At 44.8% G+C, this 23,055-nt stretch overlaps 1 protein-coding gene across 2 annotated transcripts in view; it reads right to left on the bottom strand.

Moving 5' to 3' along the window:
• The window catches only part of ZC3HAV1 (zinc finger CCCH-type containing, antiviral 1), a 62,621-nt gene that overhangs the window by 25,886 nt on the left and 13,680 nt on the right, over positions 1-23,055 (bottom strand). For both annotated transcript variants that reach the window (XM_058724134.1, XM_058724135.1), the window contains exons 2-7: positions 19,202-19,337; positions 14,130-14,382; positions 9,249-10,385; positions 8,705-8,803; positions 5,256-5,379; positions 1,818-1,992 (exon numbers count right to left, since the gene is read on the bottom strand). In XM_058724134.1, coding sequence (XP_058580117.1) covers positions 1,818-1,992; positions 5,256-5,379; positions 8,705-8,803; positions 9,249-10,385; positions 14,130-14,382; positions 19,202-19,337 — 1,924 coding nt within the window. The remainder of the gene's footprint in view (positions 1-1,817; positions 1,993-5,255; positions 5,380-8,704; positions 8,804-9,248; positions 10,386-14,129; positions 14,383-19,201; positions 19,338-23,055) is intronic.

Genomic DNA, 23,055 nt, shown 5'->3' with positions numbered 1-23,055 from the left:
TCTGTCCTCATCTCCCATTCTGACAGCTGAAGTCCTATATCTCTGCAGGACCCCATTCTAGGCTGGAAGGAATTTACTCTAGGCCAGGGCCTTTCAAACTCTAATTTGTATGTGAATCACCCAGGAATTGTTTTAAAATGCAGAATAAAGGGGCGCCTGGGTGGCTCAGTCAGTTGAGCATCCAACTTCGGCTCAGGTCACGATTTCGCGGTATGTGGGTTCGAACCCCGCGTCGGGCTCTGTGCTGACCGCTCAGAGCCTGGAGCCTGTTTCAGATTCTGTGTCTCCCTCTCTCTCTGACCCTCCCCCGTTCATGCTCTGTCTCTCTCTGTCTCAAAAATAAATAAACGTTTAAAAAAATAAAAAATAAAAAATAAAAAATAAAAATAAAATAAAATGCAGAATAAAATTCTGGGAACTGGGTTTTAATTCTGCATTTCAAAGAGCTCCCACGGTGCCAATGCTGTTGGTCTGTGGACCTGATTTTAACCAGCAAGACCCTCATGTCTAGATCAGCATTGTCCACTGGAACGTTCTGGAACATTTCACTGGACATGTTCTCTGTGTTTTCCCCTGTGATAGCTGCTAGCTACAAGTGGTCGTAGAGCACTTAAATGTGACTATTGTTACCGTGGAATTGAATTATTCGTTTTGTTCAAATTCAATTAACTGAAGTTTAAAATTAAACAGCCACAAGGGGCTAGTGGCTGTCCTACTGGACACACCAAGGCAATTTCAGTGTCTGAGCATTTGGACAGCCTCTCAAGCTTCACACTTGGTTCTCCTTCGGGCCCTTCCCTCACACTGTACTCCAGTTCTGATTAAGTGAATGAATGAATGAATGCATGGTAGGGTCTTTGATTATTTTTTTTTCTCCCAAAAGACTTGAATGTGTATCTTATGTTCAGTAGCCAGGTCTTGGCTTTTGTCCTGTGCCTACATTACTGCCTTGATCTAGAGCTAAGGCGTGTCTTTGCCTTGGGTGGTTCTCTCGGGCCATAGGCTCCCTGCCCCTCTACACCAGCTGTCACAGGTACACCAGCTGGTAAACATCTCCTTGGGTCTGGATCCGCCTGATGCAAACCCCGTGACAACCAGGCCCCGCCCTCCAGCTGTCACTCTGTCCTGCACCATTGCTGCCCAGCTGCCCGTCCATTCAATCATCATCCTGCCCAACATCACTTCCTCTCCCTGTCTACCATCTATGTAGGGCCAAGTCTTGGTTAAGCACTTGGACTTCCTTAAAAGGATATCAAGTCTACATTCCGGAGAGTTCACAGTCAAAGCATATGCACCTGCCCTGGGTTGACAAAAGCTGCTGTTGTCTCCCTTTCTACTAGGGGGGCTCCTAACCCAGAAATCGCAGTTGCCCCAACTCATATTAAAAATTCAATTGCAGGAGGGGCACCTGGGTGGCTCCGTCTGTTAAGTGTCTGACTCCTGATTTTGGACAAGGTGGTGATCTCACGGTTGGTGGATTCCAGCCCCCCGTCAGGTTCTGCGCTGACAGCATGGAGCCTGCTTGGGATCCTCTCTCTCTCCCTCTCTCTCTACCCCTCCCCCTCACTCTCTCTCTCAAATAAATAAGCTTTAAAAAAAGAAAATAATTAATAGCTGTTGCTGTTGATGAATGCAATCCCGGAGTATATGTTTGCTACAAAATACACCAATACAGTGGTGTATAACGTGAAAATGCACTAGTTCAACTACACCCATGTGCCATGGGTAACCATGTAGGTGTCAGACATTTTATTAATATTTTTTCCTGAAGTGGCCAAGTTTAAACAAGAGCCTCCACAAGGAGGAACGGTACTCACCTTCTCCCCATATTGAACCCATCTGTCAGATTTGCTCCTCCAGTACCAAATCCATTTTGTGGCAAAGACAAAATTGGTCAGCACTGTGACAGATGAAGGTGTGGAGATACGCCGGATAGGATTACAATTACAAACCATCATCTGGAAGTTGATGTTTTTATTTCCGATAGAAAAGCTGAAGGGGAAGAGTTTAAAGTTAACAAAATACCACCCCGATGTTTACAGCAGCATTACCAACAACAGCCAAACTACGGAAAGAGCCCGGGTGTCCATCAACTGATGAGTGGATACGGATATAGTGTATCTATGCATATATATATAAATACACAATGGAATATTACTCAGCCATTAAGACGAATGAAATCTCACCATTTGCAACGACATGGATAGTGCCAGAGTGTATTATGCTAAGCAAAATAAGCCAATCAGAGAAAGACAAACACTGTATGATTTTACTTATATGTGAAATTTAAGAAACAAAACAGACGACCACATGGTCATCTGTGGTCATCAGGGGGTAAAAAAGAGAGGGGAAACAAACCATCAGGGACTCCTAATGACAGAGAACAAACTTGAAGGTTGATGGAGGAAGGTGGGTGGGGGATGGGCTAGATGGGGAATGGGGACGAAGGAGGGCACTTGTTATGATGAGCACGGGGTGTTGTATGTAAGTGACAAATCACTCAATTCTACTCCTGAAACCAATATTGCACTGTATGTTAACTAACTAGAATTTAAACACAAATCTGAAAGGAAGAAAATTAAAAATAAATATAAAACTGTGCCCACAAAACTACTGATTGGCTTAATATTAGCAACTCATGGTAGGTCAGTTTTTTCAAGTAATACTATTTTTTTTCTAAATTTTTTTTTTTAACGTTTTTTTATTTTTGAGACAGAGAGAGAGACAGAGCATGAACCGGGGAGGGTCAGAGAGAGGGAGACACAGAATCCGAAGCAGGCTCCAGGCTATGAGCTGTCAGCACAGAGCCCGACGCAGGGCACGAACTCACGGACCGTGAGATCATGACCTGAGCCGAAGTCGGACGCTTAACCAACCAAGCCACCCAGGCGCCCCTCAAGTAATACTATTTAAATAGTTACATAGGGGCGCCTGGGTGGCGCAGTCGGTTAAGCGTCCAACTTCAGCCAGGTCACGATCTCGCGATCCATGAGTTCGAGCCCCGCGTCAGGCTCTGGGCTGATGGCTCGGAGCCTGGAGCCTGTTTCTGATTCTGTGTCTCCCTCTCTCTCTGCCCCTCCCCCGTTCATGCTCTGTCTCTCTCTGTCCCAAAAATAAATTAAAAACGTTGAAAAAAAAAAAATTTAAATAGTTACATAATGTGGTCCAAGACCTTTTCAGGAAGCCAGGAAAGTCAAAGTTATTTTCATAATAATACTAAGACATTATTTGCCTTTTTTACTTTCATATTCTCACAGGTGCACAGTGGAGTTTTCCCAGAGGCTACACGATGTGTGATTCTACAGCAAATTAAAGAGATTTGCAAAAATATAAAACAATGGCATTTTCTAGATGAATTTTTTTGCTTTGTTTTGGAAAACACCTACTATTTATACATAAATAGCTACTACATATGATAATATATACTTATATAAACATAGTTATATAAAAATATGGTATTTATGTTACCATGTAATGAGTTTGTATTATTTTTCAATGAATCCATAAAAATTGAATTTTTCTCCGTTTTGATTTTTAATATGGTAAATACCGACAGGTACAATTCACATAAAGAGAGGTTCTGTGGGATTCTCAATATAGTTTAAGACTGTAGAGGGGAAACACCTCCTACATCGGTGGTTCCCAATGAGGAATGGAGACATTTAGCAATATTGAAAGACTTTTTTGGTTATAACAATAAAAATCTAGTGGATAAAGGCCAGGAATGCTGCTAAACAGCCCCCCAAAAGTAAATAATTTTCTAGCCCCAAAAGTCAAGAGTGCTAAGGTTGAGAAATCCAGAGGCAGATTTTCCTAGGGGGGAAAAACACACCTAGAAACAAGTAAGTAGCTGATGCTACCCTCTAGTGGCAAAATGCAGCAACACAGAATCTCCACCAAAAATTCACTATACAGATGACATGTTTGCAATTTCCCCCCAGAGAATTCCCTTATAGGGGCGCCTGGGTGGCTCAGTCGGTTGAGCATCAGACTTCACCTCAGGTCATGATCTCGTGGTCTGTGAGTTCGAGCCCCGCATCGGGCTCTGTGCTGACAGCTCAAAGCCTAGAGCCTGTTTCAGATTCTGTGTCTCCTTCTCTGTCTCTGCCCCTCCCCTGCTCATGCTCTCTCTCTCTCTCTCTCTCTCTCTCTCTCTCTCTCTGTCAAAAATAAATAAACATAAACAAAAAAAAGAATTCCCTTATAACAGGAAGGACAAAGAGGAGGAGGAGGAGTTGTTAACAGAATCATAAACACAGAAAACAAATTAGTGGTTGCAGAGGGGAGGGAGTGGGGGAATAAAAGGAAGTAAGAGATACAAACTTTCAGTTATAAAGTAAATCACAGGGATGAAAAATACAGCATAGGGAGTAGGGAAGAAAAAAAGAATTTCCTTTAGAAAGCTAGGAGGCACTTTATAAATACGGTCATGTATGGTATCACCCAATTCACCCCTGGCAAAAACAGGTAAGTTATCCTCTTAGATACCTCGAGGATTGAGAAACTAGCAAACACAAAGGAAGGTATAAAATGCTAAAGCAGACAACAAAATGAGCCCTAGAACTGTATGAAATTACTCAAATCGCGTTCTACAACTATGACATTGAGCCAAAGGCTAATTTTGAGCTGCAATCACTGTACTTTCCATAGTCCTATCATGAGCTGACAGTAACACAAGCTGACCTCTGTGTTGTGTTTTTCTGCAGGACATACTGATAATAACTGTGTCACTGTTTAAATCATATAAATTTGTTGGGACACCTGGGTGGTTCGGTCAGTTAAGCATCTGACTTCGGCTCAGGTCATGATCTCCTGGTTTGTGAGTTAGAGCCCCGTGTCAGCAGGCTCTGCGCGGACAGCTCGGAGCCTGGAGTCTCCTTCAAATTCTGGGTCTCCCTCTCTCTCTGTCCGTCCCCCCAACACCCCCCCCCCCGCCCCGGGTTTCACTCTGTCTCTCTCTCTCTCTCTCAAAAATAAATAAAAACATTAAAAAAAAATTAAATCACATGAGTTTGCAAATAGTCCCAGAATCCCTAGTATTAATTAGCCAGGCTCTTCGTGACCTTAAATCTACCCAGCTCGTGTTTTTCTTCATGAACTCGGCAGGCATTTGCCATTTTAATTTCAAGAGTTATCTCAAACTTGAAGGGGATTCTGAAGGAAAATGGTTTTTCCTTCTCACCGTAAGCCTAGCACTATGCTTCCCTTTGATGGCACTGTGGACCTCAGAGGCCAGAGTCTGGCCACCAACTTACCTGCGGATCTGGGGGTCACAATAGGCCTTCTCAATGTTCTCCATGGGCTGGAGGTCCATCCAGGTGTTTGCAAGTAATATCTGCCACCGGTAAGGCAGGTGGAAGTGAACTTTGTTGCAGCTTGCTACAAAGACAGAGAGAGGGGGTCTGAGGATCTGGTGAGTGGGCGTTCTAACAATTCAACCAAGTTCATTGCTGACGTTCCCCATTGAGGGCTGCCTTTCCCACCCTGCCAGGCTTGCATGCTAACACATTTCCAGGCTACGCCTTTGCCCATTCCAGTTCCGGCCCACACTGCCCCATATCCGTTTGTTCAAGTTCCCTTATTACCAATAGAGACTCATCAAAAAACAAAACTTCCGGGGTGCCTGGGTGGCTCAGTCGGTTAAGTGTCCGTCTTCAACTCAGATCATGATCTCATGGTTCATGGACTTGAACCCCCCATCAGGCTCTGTGCTGACAGCTCAGAGCTTGGAGCCTGCTTCGGATTCTGTGTCTCCCTCTCTCTCTGCCCCTCCCCCAATCGCACTGTCTGTCTGTCTGTCTCTCTCTCTCAAAAACAAATGTTAAAAAGAAAGAAAAGAAAAAAGATAAGGAAAGGAAAGGAAAGGAAAGGAAAGGAAAGGAAAGGAAAGGAAAGGAAAGGAAAGGAAAGGAAAGGAAAATTCCCCTCTCCCCAAAGAGCACTTTATCCAAATGGAAATCTGAGGTCATTATAAGTTTATTGTTACCCTCTCTGCACCCCCAAGGGGTATGTGGAAAAAATCGCTCTCTAGCATCAGCAACTGTATTTCCTTGAAGCCCCGGCCTAAGATTCAGCTCTTCCAGAAAAATTCCCTCACTCAACTCTATTCTTTCTTTTAAATTTTTTTTAATGCTTATTTATTTTTGAAAGAGATAACTGGACAGAGCGCAAGCAGGGGAGGGGCAAAGACGGAGACACAGAATCCAAAGCAGACTCCAGGCTCTGAACTGTTAGCACAGAGCCCGATGGGGGCTCGAACCCACCAACCACAAGATCATGATCTGAGCTGAAGTCGGATGCTTAACTGACTGAGCCATGCGGGCGCCCCGTGCAATTCTATTCTCATCTGATTTGTATTTTATATTCCCTTAGCCAGTACTCAGTATCCAGTTGGTACTTACATGATTTATGTACTTATTTAATGACATTTTCTCATTTGTGGATGTTTGGATGCCCACCTTAATTACAAACTCACTGAAGAAAAGCGTGCATCATTGTTTAGCTTACGCCCCCTTTGCGTGACTGGCATAGGGGTGCACACTCAATACACCGCTACAAAATGAATGTTTACTGAATGATAAATTAACATCATAAGGGGGCGCCTGGGTGGCTCAGTCGGTTGAGCGATTGACTTCAGCTCAGGTCATGATCTCACACTCTGTGAGTTCAAGCCCCGCGTGGGGCTCTGTGCTGACAGTTCAGAGCCTGGAGCCTGCTTCAGATTCTGTGCTTCCCTTTCTCTCTGCCCCTCCCCTGCTCATGCTCTGTCTCTCTCTGTCTCAAAAATAAATAAAAACATTAAAAACAATTTTTTTAATTAATGTCATAAGCCCATTAATACAGGAATACAAAAAACAGTTCTGTCCTTCAGTTTTCAGTATGTCATGTTTACATCATTTTGAAAGGCTCAAAAGATGTGTGATTACTTTGAAACCAAAAGAGGCAGGTTTCGACATCCCAGGAAAACCCAGAGTGGCAATGACTATGGTCTGGCTGATTGAAAAGGATATAACCATTCATCAAGTCCGAATCTCACACTCGTTAGAATGGCTGCTCTAAAACCAAACCAACTCAAAACAAAAAGCAAGTGTTGGCGAGGACACGAGGAACTCAAACCCTCGCACACTGCTAGTAAAAATGTAAAATCGTGCAGCTGCTGTGGAAAATGGTGTGGCAGTTTCTCTAAACATCAAACACAGAATTGCCAAAACAATTTTTTTAATGTCTATTTATTTTTGAGAGAGAGAGAAAGAGACGGAGTATGAGCAGGGGAGGGGCAGAGAGAGAGGGAGACACAGAATCTGAAGCAGGCTCCAGGCTCTGAGCTATAAGCACGGAGCCCGATGCGGGGCTCGAACTCACGAACCTTGAGATCATGACCTGAGCCGGAGTCAGATGCTCAACCGACTTAGTCACCCAGGCGCCCTGACAAAACAAGTTTTTAAAGAAACACAGAATTACCACAATATCCAGTGATTCCACTCCTGGGTGTATACCCCCCCAAAAAAGCGAAAGGGAGCGAAAGTGCCAGGGACTGGAGGGACTGGAGGCAGCAGGGGGATGAAGCGTTGCTGTTCAGACGGTATTAAAGGTTTACTTTTGCAAGAGGAACAAGAGTCCTGGATTTTGGTGGCATAACAATGTGACTCTAACACTCCTGAACTGCACACCTAAACATGATTAGGATGGGGCACCTGGGAGGTCCAGTGAGTTAAACGTGACTCTTGATCTTGGCTCAGGTCATGATTTCATGGTTCGCGAGATCGAGCCCCACATTGGGCTCTGCGATGACAGCTAGGCACCTGCTTGGGATTCCCCCCCCCCCCCCCCCGTCTCTCTCTCTCTCTCAAAATAAATAAATAAACTTAAAAAAATGATTAGGATAGCAAAATCTGTGTTATGTGTATTTTACCACAATTAATTAAAAATGAAGAAAAAAATTAAAAACTTGATTTTGAGAACACAGGGCAGCATCTTCCTTTTCCGACACAGGTCAGTGAGTCTAAGACTACTCAGGGGGTCAAGCAGAGGAGATCCAGTGTGATGCACACATCTGGGGCTGAGCCATGAAAAGGAGAAAGTGGTAGGACGCTGAGAGGACAGCCAATTGTTCCAGGCACTGTTCCATGGGAAGCCTGGTGGGAGGGCACAGTGACCGGGTATGGCTCCTTGGCTGGAGGGCACACAGTCTGTGGCATGCAGACTCAGGCCATGTGTGAGGATCAACTGTGACGAGCCCACGGCCCAGAAGAGAGACAACGCCTCAATGGCAGGACATGAGCTGTGAAAATGCGTCGGCCGGGAGACCTTTATTTCTGGGGATTTGTTTTTTGTTTGTTTGCTTTTAGTAGATGACAACATGGGTCTGACTAACTAGAATATTTTACCTAAAGCCAAATTACAAAAGGAAAAAGTCTACCATGCAGGGGTGGAGAACCCAGGCTGGCTGGGAAGTTTAGGGTCAAAACCCAACTTGGCTAGTTACGTATGTGAGGTCTTAACCTCTCTGTGCCTCTAGTTGCCACATCTGTAAAATGGGTTAACAACAGAACCTACTATTAGGGCTGACGTGAAGTTCAAAGATGATGGACCATCATCAGGTATATGTTGACCATGCACCTAACATACACTAAAAGCTCAGTAAATGTTGGCCGTATTACTACTAATAAAGCTTCTGCTTCTAGAAAGTCTTTAAGTAACTCACCAAGGTGACAACCTTTACACAGATGGTCAAGACAAATTTCCTGTGGGCCACAGTCATCCATCCTGGAAGAGCTGGTATTCTCAACGTCAGATGCAGAATCTATAAAACAGAAGAGAATGCACGTATGCTGATCTCAGTGTTTAAACCCAAAATCAAGACACCTGACCTCACAATGGGAAAGAGTATCTGTAACTGGGACCATGTTCGAGAAAATTCTAGATTCACGTGTTGCTCATGAGAGCCTAGACAGCCCCTCCGTAAAAGCTAACATGAACATTTGGGTCATGTGAGAGTGATGCTTAAAAATAACCAAAAATAAACCAGGGCCAAACTAGTCCCGTTCTCAGTAAATGAGGCAGATTATTCCACACGATACAACTGGTTGGTCCTTCAACTTTCATGTCAGTCTCCTCAGCAGTAACACCCCTTCACCTAACCTTCCGACTCTACATCCTTTAGTATCTACTGGGGAACATCCAAAGAGAAGCCACCGGCCTGCTGCAGACACAAGTCATGGGGCCCCCTTTGTCCTTCAGTGACTTACACAGATCACAGCTTGGACCTACAAGGTCACCGGCAGGGCCAGCAGAGATCTGGGCAGGGTTCGGACCATGGGTTGCATAGGTTGCAGCTCTGTTGCTTGAGAAGGATGTAGAAGGTGGCACCTTGGGCAGAGTGCTGACTTGTGTGGGGGCAGGGGTCTCCTGAGGAGTTGGCAGGCCTTGGGCTCCCAGACCGGGACTTCCGAAGTACAACACGTTTTTATCCCCTCTGCAGGTCAATGTGAAGCCAAAACCAGCGGCACCAGTCTTATTTACATCAGTGGTTTCGTCCGCAACTTGACTAGAGCCATTTGCTGTGCTGTGGATGGATTTACCAGGCCAAACTGTCTTCTCACTGTGGTTACTGTTCACAGAGGCCGCTGCTGGATCGGCGCCATCTGTAATTTTCCCAGTGGTCTGGAGACCACCGTGAGTAGTTCCGGTGTCCTGATTCCTAGGTAACGATTTTTCTCTCTGTCCGCTGGTTGTGGTTTTGTAATTTAGAGAACTTGTGGAAGCTCCATCTGGGGCCGCGCCATCAACATTATTATCGAAAAGCGAGAAATACTGGACATTCTGATTCCCGCTTCTGCCCTCGGCATTCGTGCCATCTGTGGAAAGCATCCCCGAGCTCTTTCTGGTGGTTGTGGTTTCAGGTGTCTGTGGAGAAGCCAGAGGGGAGCCAGGGGCAGCCCGACTCTGGGCAAACAAACTCCCTCTCCCGGTGCCTTTGTCATTCAGCCAGGACGCAGGGCCCCTCCGGTTGGAAGCTGGCATTGGGTCAGAAGGGAGGGAAGTGCTGCCTTGATTCCCGAAAAAGAGATCCTCTGGACCGCCATTCTCTGAAAACCTCTGGCTTCTTTCCATTTGACCTGATCCTCCAAGATTATCAACCTTAGGCGAGACCGGGGAAGGCTGAGGGCAATCTTGACTTCCCAAATGCATGAACTTGTGGGCCAGCTCCCCTACGGGCATGTCATCCAGGGGAGGCCTGTGGCCGATTTGGTCTGAACTGGGGGTGCTGGACGTCTGAGTAGAAGCAGAAGCAGGTGGGAGAAATTCTGGACCTCCCTGAAACGATCGTTCTCTGCTCTTGCTTCTCCCTCTGTATGCCACATCTCTACGATGGGAGCAAGGAGCTAGGAAAAGAAAAACACAAGGAAAATTAGCATTAACAGGATTAGGCTCTTGCTACGGTTCTTCCTCAGCTTTTCCGAGTTTGCTACCCAAGCTCTATTAAATTACTTGTCCCAATCTGATGTGTAAAAATCCGGAGCAGCTTGTCAAGAGGACGAAGGAATCTGCTCTTGTGCTAGTAAGAAATACCACCCCATGGTCTCAGATAAGAGTCAGAGTGAACCTGGCTCTTCTCGACTTCTCTCTTAAGACTCAGGTATGAGCCCTAAGCCCCCACACTCATAGGTGGGGCTGTCCACTATGCTCTGGTTCAAGCCAACAGTCAACCACTATGGCGGACGGAGAGACTAACTAGTTCAAGTCAGGGAGGATTTTTCAACTCATTTAGATTTTGCCCATATTGTGATGAAGGTTCCCCAACAAATTAAGGATTCACAAAATTTTCCAGAGCTTTTGCCCGCTTGGGATTCTCTCTCTCCCTCTCTCTCTCAAAATAAATAAATAAAAACTTAAAAAAAAAAAACATTTAAAGAAAATAACTGGTGTGTGAGCTGTGTCCCTTGGGAAGGTGTGCATGTGTGATAGGTGTCGTATGGAGTATGTGTGTATGATGTGATCGTACGTGTGCTTGTGTGTGGTATGCACGTATGTGCATGGTGTGTTGTGTGTGCATGAGTGTGATATATGAGCTACTGTGGGGGGAGGAAGGGGAGGAAGAGGTCCTTTTCTTCAAATTTCAGAGGGCAGCAGGAATAGTAAAAGCAAACAGCCTTCTCCTGCTAACAAAATAGTTAATTAAGTAAATTAACCAGGGCGGATAATAAAGATCTCTCTCACACACACTGAATTTATACTGGGAAACTACACCAGGAAACATCCTTCCAAGCGTTCCCCTGTTCAGAGAGCGCTATGATGTGGGAGAAAAAACACCAGATGTGGGGCCAGAACACCTAACCTCTGCGCCCCTGTCTAGCAGCGTGAGGCCTTGAACGCATCACTTTTATTTACTCATAGTAAAAACGATTTAAGACTGCTTGCAATAAAAGTCATCTAAGGGGCGCCTGGGTGGCGCAGTCGGTTAAGCGTCCGACTTCAGCCAGGTCACGATCTCGCAGTCTGTGAGTTCGAGCCCCGCGTCGGGCTCTGGGCTGATGGCTCGGAGCCTGGAGCCTGTTTCCGATTCTGTGTCTCCCTCTCTCTCTGCCCCTCCCCCGTTCATGCTCTGTCTCTCTCTGTCCCAAAAATGAATAAAAAGTCATCTAAAATGTTTGAGCCTCGGTCTCCTTACCAATTAAGGCTAATAATATTCCTGCCTTTCTTTATAGCTTTGCTGTCAGGAACAATAAGGAGATATTTTGGGTGAAAATACCTGGTTGATTATAAAGCATTTCTCGAATAAGGAGGTGTTATTGTTTATTACGTATCATAGAATCTTAGAATTATGTATTCTATTTGTTTTATAAAATTCATGTCTTTCACAGCCATTTCACCAAGGCATAAAAAAATTGCAAGTGTTAATATCATCAGACAATGTGAAAATGCTCAAGAAACAGAACTGATCGGGGCACCTGGCTGGCTCAGTCGGTTAAGCATCCGACTCTTAATTTTGGCTCAGGTCATGATCTCACAGGTTCGCGGGTTCAAGCCCTGTGTTGGGCTCTGCGTTGATGGCGCAGAGCCTTCTTGGGATTCTCTCTCTCCCTCTCTCTGCCCCTCTCCCACTCACACGCACATGCTCTTTCTCTTAAAGTAAGATTAAACATTTTAAAAATCTCAAAAAAGAAAGGAATGGAACTGACCACTTCCCACCCGTCGGAATGGCTAATAACCTAAAAACAGAGAATAACAAGTATTCAGATATTGGTGAGGAGGTGGGGAAACTGGACCCCTCGTGTATTGCTGCTGGCAAGAGAAAATCGGCGCGGCTGCTAGGGAAAATGAGATGACGGTTCCTCACACAATTAAACATAGAATTACCGTGTGATGGTAATTCTCCACACCCAGCTGCCTACCCAAAAGAATGGAAAGCCAGGTCTCAAGCAGGCATCTGTGCACCCGTATTTCACAGCAGCATTATTCACAACAGCTAACGGTGGAAGCAACTCAAGGACCCAGCCATGGATGAACGGATACACAAACTGAGGCATACATACAGTGGACTACTATGCAAAGTGAAATAAGCCAGTGTCACAAAAAGACAATTCCTGTGTGATTCTACTTATATTTGGTACCCAGAGTCGTCCTATTCATCGGAACAGAAAGTAGAATGGGGGTTGCCAGGGGCTGGGGGGCGGGAAGAGGGAATGAGGTGTTTGTTTCATAGGTATAGAGTTTCAGTTCTGCAAGATGAAGGGAGTTTTAGAGATCGGCTGCAAAACAATGCGAATGTACTCAATGCCACTGAACACTTAAAAATGGTCTGGGCGGGGGGCGCCTGGGTGGCTCGGTCGGTTGGGCGGCCGACTTCGGCTCAGGTCATGATCTCGCGGTCCGTGAGTTCGAGCCCCGCGTCGGGCTCCGTGCTGACAGCTCAGAGCCTGGAGCCTGTTTCAGATTCTGTGTCTCCCTCTCTCTGACCCTCCCCCGTTCATGCTCTGTCTCTCTGTCTCAAAAATAAAATAAACGTTAAAAAAAAAATTTTTTTTTTTTAAAATGGTCTGGGCGGGAGGCGCCTGGGTGGCTCAGTTGCTTAAGCGTCCGACTCTTGATACTGGCTCAGATCAGGGTCTCGAAGTCGTGAGATAGAGCCCAAGTCAGGCTCTGTGCTCACAGATCATGGAGCCTGCTTGGGATTTTCTGTCTCCCTCTCTCTGCTGCTCCCCCACTCGCTCTCGCTCGCTCTCTCTCTCAAATAAATAAACATTGAAGAAAAAAAATAAAAATAAAAACTAAAAATAAATACATTTTTCCAGAAATAGTACTGAGGACTGTAATTAAATTGCATATAGTTTTGCATTAATGCTAGATTTCCTGCATTAATTGTATTGTTGTTATGGAAGACAGTAGAGTGGCCCGGTTTTGAGGAAGTGTGTGCTGATATATTTAGGTGTGAAGGCTCCTGATGACTGCATACCTCAAATGCTCTAACCACAAAAATGTTATATGTGTGTGTCAGCGTTGATCTATCGAGACAAAGGGATAGAATAATTGTCACGGAATATTTTGGGGACAAAATGTTAACAAGTGGTGAAACTAACAAAAAAATTTGTCTTCCTCCCTTAAAAAAAAAGCTTCATCAATTAGCTTTTAAAACTCCTTTTTTAAAGTTTATTTATTCTGTGAGAGAGAGAGAGAGAGAGAGAGAGAGAGAGAGAGAGAGAGACAGCGGGAGCAGGGGAGGGGCAGAGAGAAAGAGAGACAGAGAATCCTAAGCCTCAGAGGCCAATGCAGGGCTCAAACTCACGTACCATGAGATCATGAGCTGAAACCAAGAGTCAGACACTTCACCAACTGAGCCACCCAGGCGCCCCACCAATTAGCTTTTAGAAAAACAATAAACATTTTAACAAATCAGGAGGAGGGGGGGTGGTAGGTGGATAGTGGTTAGCATGAAAATCAAATTGCAAAATTGCACATATGCTATGATTATAATTATGCAAAAATTATGTATACATGTAGACAAGTCCTGAAAGGGAAAACAGTCTTACACGGGGAGATAGAAACGATTATAGGTAAAGTTACACTTTCCTTGTGATTTCTGCTTATTTCCGTTTCTTCTGCAAATGGAAAAGTAGAAAAGCATTTACCTTTGCCCCTGGGGTGTTTCTTTCGGCCGTGCTTGCTGTTGCAGATATCCTGGATGTTCTGAACCACGCTGGGGCTCAGCCCGTGCTCCCTCATGATGGCCAGCACCCTCCTATCCATCAGGTTATGGGACCTGAGGCAGTTGGCATAACCGCAAATCCCTCGGGTAAAGTGCTCGCAGATGTGGAGTCTTTCGCATGATGGATGCTGGTCACAAATAACTTTTCGACCCTCTCCCTTATAATTTTTGCATATCTGCAGAGAGAGAAACAAGAGCCTGAGACGATAACACCTTGCCTCATCTGCCATACATTCATGAAGAAAAGCCTAAGTGTGCAAAAATGTTGGAAGCAAGCAGGCATACAACAAAGGAGAAAATGCACGCGTCTTCCACAATCTATGATGAGTTGTATTCTACTGATGATTTATTTGGGGTAGAAGAAGCCTGCAAACTAACGAAAAGAAACATGAATTTAATAACCTTTTTGAAGAATCAAAATAAGATGGCCAGCCACAGGTAGGACCAAACAGGACCCAAAGGGAGCCCTCCGTCACAAAGGAACCCCAAAGAGGAAGGCTATCAAGTCTTACTTGCAGTTAAAAAGACACGTGGATCTGGGGCACCTAGGGGGTTCAGCTGGTTAAGCGTCCGACTCTTGATTTCGGGTCAGGTCATGATCTCAACTGTCCATGACTCTGAGCCCCATGTCGGGCTCTGCGCTGGCAGCTCAGAGCTTGCTTGGGATTCTCTCTCTCCCTCTCTCTCTCTCTGCCCCACCCCCACTCACGTACACGCTCGCTCTCTTTCTCTCTCTCTCTCTCTCTCAAAAGAAATAAATTAAAAAATAAAAAAGACACGTGAGTCTTACAACTGTTGTCTCTACTAGGTAGAATGTGGCAAAGTTCCTCAAAAGGGCAAGTAAAGAAGGTAATTTTTATATATATATATTTTTTTTTTCTTTTTTTTTTTTTTCTTTGAGAGTTAGACAGAAATGAGCTGGGGAGAGACAGACGAGGGGGGGGGGGGGGCGGGGAGACACAGATTCTGAAGCAGGCTCCAGGCTCTGAGCTGCCAGCACAGAGCCCCACATGGGGCTTGAATTTGTGAACCAGCAAGATGGCGACCTGGGCCAAAGTTGGGCGCTCAACCGACTGAGCCACCCAGGTGCCCCTATATTTCTATGTAAGTAGAAATATCTGCACATCTAGCTCTGCAGACATGTAGTTCCTACTGAAAAGAGGGCGTAAGTGCTTCTTACTGAAATACTGTCATGGGGGCCAGACCATATGATGCAGGACTGCAAGACACGGATTTAAAAGTCCGCAGCCCTACAACCAGCTAAGTGATCTCACCTGAATTACTTACTCCCCAGCCTGTTTCCTTTGCTGTGAAGGAGGAAAATACTTGCTCTGTCCACCTAACCCAAGATGTTGAGCAGATTAAATAATCAAATACGCAAATGTGCCGTGCAAAATATAAAATGGGCTACAGATGTTTGAATCATTACATAAAGAACCCTAAAGATGAAAACATTTATCAATGGTTCCAAGAGACTGAGCAAACCACCTCATTGGTTGACTGATTTATCTGGGCACAGAGACATGAGATTCAGACTCTAGCCAACAATTTAAGTACAAAGACAACTTCGGAGACCTGATTCAAACAGGTATCATTGCTATAGAGCCTATGATCCAGATTCCAGACTCTACACCATCTGTGCTCCAGGTGTGGTCCCTGGATGGGCAGCATTAATTCCACCTGGAAACTTACATGCAAATCCTCAGACACTTCCCCAAATCTACGGTCAGAGTCACCGGAGGTGGGGCCAGCACTCTGGCTTAACAAACCCTCCAGGCAATTCCGACGCTCATTAAAGCTTGAGAACCAGTGTCCTTGAGGCTTGGGCAGAAAAACAATCAGCAACTTCACAAATGCCACTTTGGCTAACAATCCTATGACGGTCCTAATGAGTAAGTTAAGAATGCTCCTGCCTTTATTAGTCCAGAACAAATGACAACATGTCTTCCTTTCATAAGTACATTGTAATTTTACAAGCTTATATATCAGGAAGTCAGGTTTGCCGGATGCTTTCATGTTCTCACAGGTCAAGGCAAAGTGACACAGTGTGAATATTTTAAGGTTTTTAGGACAGGAGTGTGTCTTGTCCATTGCTGCCTCCAAGATTTAACTCAGTGCCTATCACCTGCAGGCGCGCCTAAATGTTAGCAAAACAGCAAATGAAGCAAGACCCAGGAGGATTAAATGCCTTGTCCGAGATCACACAAGTAGTTGGTGGCAGTCAGGACTTTGAGAGACATAGAAGGACCATTGTTGACCAACTATTCCTTGCACTAGCTGAACTCTAGCTGATTCCTTCCTGCTGGACCCCTATGACAATATTCCACCCTACTCACCCACACTAGAACACTCTGGTAGGGACTCTCTTGCCCAACATTTTCGAATACACACTCATGCTACCAAGGCTCTCATCGATTTTCCACTACAGGACCCAGCCCCTCAGACATCTAGTCCAGGAAACAGGGCAGTCTCTCAGTCTGCAATCTCAGCCCTGACGAATGGCAAATGGCAATTAACTTCGTTAGCCGTGAGCCTCCCAGCCCACTAATCATGGGTACTAAATTCTTAAAAGGGAAAGGTGTCCGTGCCTCCTTCTCTGGACTGTGTGATAAACGATGACAAGAGCATTCTTCTAGGAGGACTTTCATAGTGCTTTTGTCAATGGGCTCTTCTGGGATCTCTCAGCAACCGCACCTTCTAGTAGGTTCTTAATTGTTGGCCTCCTCCCTAGAGAATGGAAGAGGTGCCACTGCCCTTATTCTCCAAGGACTTGATATAAAAAGTCCTTGGTGACTTTGGGAGAACTGAAGCAGAGATCAGATCTACTGAGTGACCTTCCCAAACCCCCAACTTTAACACGAGACTAAGGGTGGACCATGAGTCAATGCTCTTCTCAAGCATCCTAACAAGCCTTCATTCATTGTTCCATCACATGAAAGGAAAAGGGAGGGATGCCCCTGTTCATCAATGGGACCTTTAATGAGGTTGGTGTATAAGGTACTTTCCCCATGCTGGTAGCCTTGGGGGGCTGGGCTGACACGTAGGCCAAAGACCATAGATATCTCAAGACAAGATCTCTAAACCTTGGGCTCCTGGAAACGGAGAGAGAGACAAACCCAAGTATCCAGGTGAAAGAATGCATGTGGCAGGGAGAGAAAATGGGGAATATTTTCCTCCCCTCATCCCGCTCCCCAAACATTTTTATAGAGTGCTCTGCATTCCTATCTTTCTTGAGCTCAGTGGTCAACTCAAAATCACCCCTCTTGTCATAAGCTTTTTCTTCCCTTAGGGAAACACATGAACTTAGAATCCAAAAATGTTTAACCTTCATGGGGCACCTGGGTGGCTCAGTCGTTAAGTGCCTGACTTGGACTCAGGTCATGATGTCAGAGTTTGTGAGTTCGAGCCCCGTGCAGGGCTCTATGCTGACAGCTCAGAGCCTGGAGCCTGCTTCGGATTCTGTGTCTCCCTCTCTCTCTCTTCCCCTCCCCTGCACTCGTATTCTCTCTCTCTCAAAAATAAATAAACATTTAAAAAAAAAGTTTAACCTTCCAAAGGACCCTAATAGCTATCTTGTCTTATATAAAAGCACATCTGCATCCCAATCTTGCTTATCTTATCTCCGCCCCTTCCATCCACTCTACATGGGTCCTTTCATTATTGTTCTGTGCTTCCCTTCCAGCGTGAGGGTAACATCTCTGCTCGAGGACTCTTCTCAGGCCAGGTACCATTCTTTAAACACCATCCTCCGATTCAAGTCAATATTCCTACATGGATGAGACTGCCATTAACTATCTGCCATTGTCCCTCTCTTTCTTCTGGTAACAGAAGCTTCCAAGTTTTAGATGGCACACATGGTTACCTATCCAGAAACTACATTTCCCAGCCTTCCTTTCAGCTAAGTGTGACCATGTGATAAGCTCCGGCCAATAAGATGGGAGCAGATGTGCTGTATACAATGTCCAGGTCACGTCTTCTAAAAAGGAAACTGACTTCCACTTATTTCCTCTTTACATCCCTGCTGGTAGGAAAATGGTAACAATAAGAACAGCCTCACTGTACCTGGAGATGGAAGCCACGTGTTGAAAGAAAAGAGAGGTTTACCTACTGGCCCGAGTCCCTGAATGACATTGTGGAATCCAGCTGCCCGACCCCTCCACTGGCTACCTGCCTACCTACATCTAGGCAAGACGAAAAATCAGCAAACTTTTTCTGTAAAGGACCGGATGGGAAATGTTTTAGGCTTTGCAAGCCATTTGGTCTCTGTTGCAACTACTCAGCTTACTATTGCGTTAAGAAAGCAGGAATGGACAATATGCAAATGAATGAGTGTGGCTATTTCCAATAAAACTTTATTTATAAAACCAGGTAGCAGGCCATATTTGCCCCATGGGCCATAGTTTGATAACCTTGGATCTAGACTATCAAGTGAGAGAGAAATAAAATTACATTTTATTTGTAGGGCGCCTGGGTGGCTCGTTCTGTTGAGTGTCCTACATTTGATTTTGGCTCAAGTCATGATCTCACAGTTCTTGCATTCGAGTCCTGCATCAGGCTCTGTGCTGACAGCTCGGAACCTGCTTGGGATTCTCTCTCTCCCTTTCTCTCTGCCCCTCCCCTGCTCTCTCTCTAAATAAATAAGTTTCAAAAATTCTATTTTATCTGGATCAGTACATTTCGAGGTCTCTGGTACAAAAGTGCTGCCTGTACCCTCAACCAATATACCCTGTCATCTTCCAAAACCTCGATTCAAAGCCCGCCTCCTTCCAGGAAGCTATCTAGATGTAAAGCGTCAACTATTCTTACTACCACATCTTCAGATCACTTCGCATAGGAAGGAAATTTCTGGAATCTTTGGGTCACTCAGCAATAGCCGCCTGTTGACTGCCATCTGTAGAGCCTGGTGGGAACTTTGAGTCATTGTGTTTCAACACATCCATGACACAACACTGCCAATATTCTCTCTGCTGCTGAAACGAAGGAATCATAACTCACCTCCGGCATAAAAAAGGGGTCACTTTGGACGAGGAGCACTGCTAATTCCTCTTTGTTCAGTCCAGAGAGCTCATGATTTTTCAGGACCTTGAAGTTCTCTTCCGAGAGAACCTCGTGAGAATATTTGCACAGATTCCTGAAAGAAAACGATAATTGTTAGTGTCTCCCCTTCACAGAAGTTAAGAAAAACAGATCATCCAGGGAACTTTCAGTTATCAATGTCCACATCCCTTGGTTACTAATCCTGCCTAAAGAATACACTTTAAAAATATAAATGGATGGGGCACCTGGGTGGCTCCATCAGTTAAGCTTCAGACTCTTGATTTCGTCTCTCTCTGCCTCTCTCTCCCAAAAATAAATAAATAAACTTTTAAAAAAAGTCAACGGGACAAAAGTTTCCATTTCTCAAATATTTTAATGGTACACAATTATTCATCGCTTTACTTCTCATGTCTTATATACCGATGCATACCTTTATGATTTGTGTGACTGCAAAGTAATGGAAGAAGCTCTTAGCTGTAGGTGTCAAACGACTCTACAGAAGAAGAGGCAGAAATCCCCTTCACTCTAAGGCACTGATGATCTACGTCCACACTGCCCAAGAGAACACATTCATGATGATGGAACTGTTCTAGAACCTGAGCTTTCCAAATACGGCCACTGAGAACTTGAAACATAGCTAGTGAGACTCAGGAACTAAATTTTCTATTTTACTTTATTTTAATTAATTTAAATTTGAACAGCCACACGTGACTAGTGGCTACCATATGGATGGCAGAGACTTAGGTCGCCGGTGTTAGAAGTGCAGCGGGAGAATCAGCGTCACCATCGCCTGGGAGCTTGTCAGAAATTCAGAATTTCTGGCCCCGCCCCAGTTATAATGAATCAAAATCTGCCTTTCAACAGCATCCCCAAACGACTTAATGACATTAAAGCCCAAGAAGCACTGATCTAGAGCATTGAAAAACCCTGACAGCAATGTTGTTTTCATTAGACAAATAATTTGACAGTTATCAAGTGTCCACATAACAAACTCATTCCACTTTTAACTTAAATACACTACCAGTAACTGTTGCCAAAGCCCTCAGATTTATGGTATTGATAGTTACTAATATGACGGGAGGTTAATATTTTCTAGTTGGCACAACCATTATCAAATTGTCAGGCGGTTAGGTAATGGCCAGATTTTCACTATAAAAACAGCTACCTGGCTACAAGTACCTTTGTACAAATAACCTTCCATCTTCTACGTTATTTTCCTGGGATTTACTCCTTTGGGAGTATTGCCTCAAAAGACACAATAATTTTCTTGGCAGCTTGTGTTTCCTTTTGATCTACTGCTCTCCAGGAAACCTACCAGCAATCTGTGACTTTGTCTATTTCCCTGCAAGCACATTAACAAGGAGTTTTATCACTTTTGCTACTTCAGTAGGCATGAAATAGACTTAGGCTTTTAATTTGCACTTTATTAACAAGGCTGAATATTCCCAAATGTTGTCTTGATGCTTATATTTCCTTACTTACTCCTTTCTTTCCTTCCTCCCTGTTTGTTCATCTCCTTTAACTGTTTACCTAGTGGAGAATGGTTACTGACCTACAGATTTAAAACTGATCCTTGTATTTTTAAAAATTAATCTTTATCAGCCTTGTTTATTTCAAATAGCTTTGCATTTTTTCCCTTTTTACCAAAAACTTTAAGGTGGTTGTTGCTGAATTGTTTTATGATCAGACGCTTCCAACCTGCCTTTCACAATTTTAATACTTGACTCTTGATTTTAGCTCAGGTCATGAGCTCATGGTTTGTGGGTTCAAGCCCCATATTGGGCTCCTCACTTAGCAAGGAATATGCTCGGGATTCTCTCTCTCCCTCTCTCTCTGCCTCTCAAAAATAAATAAACTTAAAAAAAAAATCTTAAAGAATAAAAGTCTGGGGTGAGTAGAGCATGCGACTCTTAATCTCAGGGTTGTGAGTATGAATGAGCCCCACATTGGGTGTAGAGATTACTTTAAAAAGTCACTTATTCAAATGCTGCTGTCTGTGTGTAAGGCATTTCTGAAACTCTCTCGAACTGCCTTCAGATCTAGCTATGGAATCTCCTAAAAAAAAAAAAAAAAAAAATCACAGAAATCACGGAATCAATGACTTGTGTCTGCTACCATCTGAGCTCTTAAAACCCAACCAGCCCTCCCACGCACTTTGCTTCTTCGAGAAGTCCAGCGCAGCTGGTCAGGCTCTGGTGACAGTCTCTATCCTAGCCATTTTCTCAGGCAGGCCCTTCTAGGTCTCTGGCGCCTCTTGATAAAGCTGACATCGGCTCTCTCAGCTTGTTTGGGGGCTCTATGGTTTCAGATAACTTCTCCCAGCCCTCAGCACCTGGGCTAAGGCCAGCCTAAGCCCTCAGCAACTGGGCTGAGACTTCACCTTATCACTCCTCCCACCCCATGGGAGGGGCGGAATCTGAACAGAATCTGTGGCTGGGAGGGCCCAGCCTCCAGCCCAGGCAGAAAGCCCCTCCATTACCAGATGAATGTGAGACTCATTAAGTATAAGGCTTCTCATTCTACAGGCCATTCTCATTAACGACCCTCGTGGTAGGGAGCTGAAAATGACCTCGGTTGAAACAAACACCCCACAGCTAGAAGGTTCCGCTGGTCTGTCTCAGAGATACCTGACAACTGTTACTTGAAAGGAATTTAGAATCTTCACTTTCCTCTCAGCTCCAACCCAGATATCCTGAACACCGTGCCAAGACTATGTCCCCCTTTGTATGGCTAAATAAGGGTCATGGTAGAGGACAGAGCTCCTCTCCTGGTGACAGCGAGAGGCAGCCTTGGTCTAACCTGTCCTAGCTGAGGAGGAGTGGGGCACTTCCAAGGTCCCCAAAGTCAACAGTTCCTCTAAATAACTCAAGACCACCAGGCAGCCCAATGGGTCTGCCTGAAACCCGGAGTCAGTAGGCTTTTCCGAGCTCACCCACGACACTCCTGCCTGAAGGAAGAGCCCCAGCCAGCGCATGCTGCCCGGGCCGGGTCCTTGCTGCGGCCTGAATGAAGGCTCAGTTTCACTCCTCATTTCTCTCTACCCTCAGGCAAACTGCTCATTCCTCCAGACTCATGACACTCACCTGCCACCCAGCTTCAGTCTGCAACATCTACGTCCAGCCTCTCTGACCTGCAGGCTCCTCTACGGGAGGCCCTACTCCATTTCCCCACATTCCCTAGATGTCTCCCAACTCTTCAGGGGCTTTCTCTTTGCCCTAATTTCAGCATGTTGGGTCAGCCTCGGGGGTGGGGCGGTTCAAGCTCACCTGTTTGGGAGTTAAGCCCAAGAGTACAAAACCCAAGGTTTATTGCACGTTTACTGAGAGACGGCAACTCTGCCTCTGTTATTTAATATAGTCACCACAATAATCCTATGATGTAGTGGTTTACTTTTTACTTTGGGAGACTGAGGCTGGATACAATGGGAAATCAAAGGTAACTCCAAAAAAGGAACCCCAATCTAAAAAAACAAACAAACAAACAAACAAAAACCTAATCTGGTAAAAACAAAAACAGATTGAAACTTTTACAAACCCAAAAGGGGAAAAAAAAGAAAGAAGGAAAGGAAAGGAAAGGAAAGGAAAGGAAAGGAAAGGAAAGGAAAGGAAAGGAAAGGAAAGGAAAGGAAAGTCATTCTGGCTTATTTAAACTGCTATTCCCCACTATTAAATGGAAAATCAAGAGTGGAGTAGAAGGAGAGAGAATGCACAGAAATCACATTAAGGACATCGCATGTAGGAAGGACACAAGAAACGATAGAAACTATTTCTTACAACTTGCATTGAGGAGACAATTTCAGCCAAACCGGTTGC

The sequence above is a fragment of the Neofelis nebulosa genome, chromosome 4 (assembly GCF_028018385.1).
Source record: "Neofelis nebulosa isolate mNeoNeb1 chromosome 4, mNeoNeb1.pri, whole genome shotgun sequence".
Taxonomy (NCBI): domain Eukaryota; kingdom Metazoa; phylum Chordata; class Mammalia; order Carnivora; family Felidae; genus Neofelis; species Neofelis nebulosa.
This window is presented reverse-complemented; position numbering and strand designations above follow the sequence as displayed.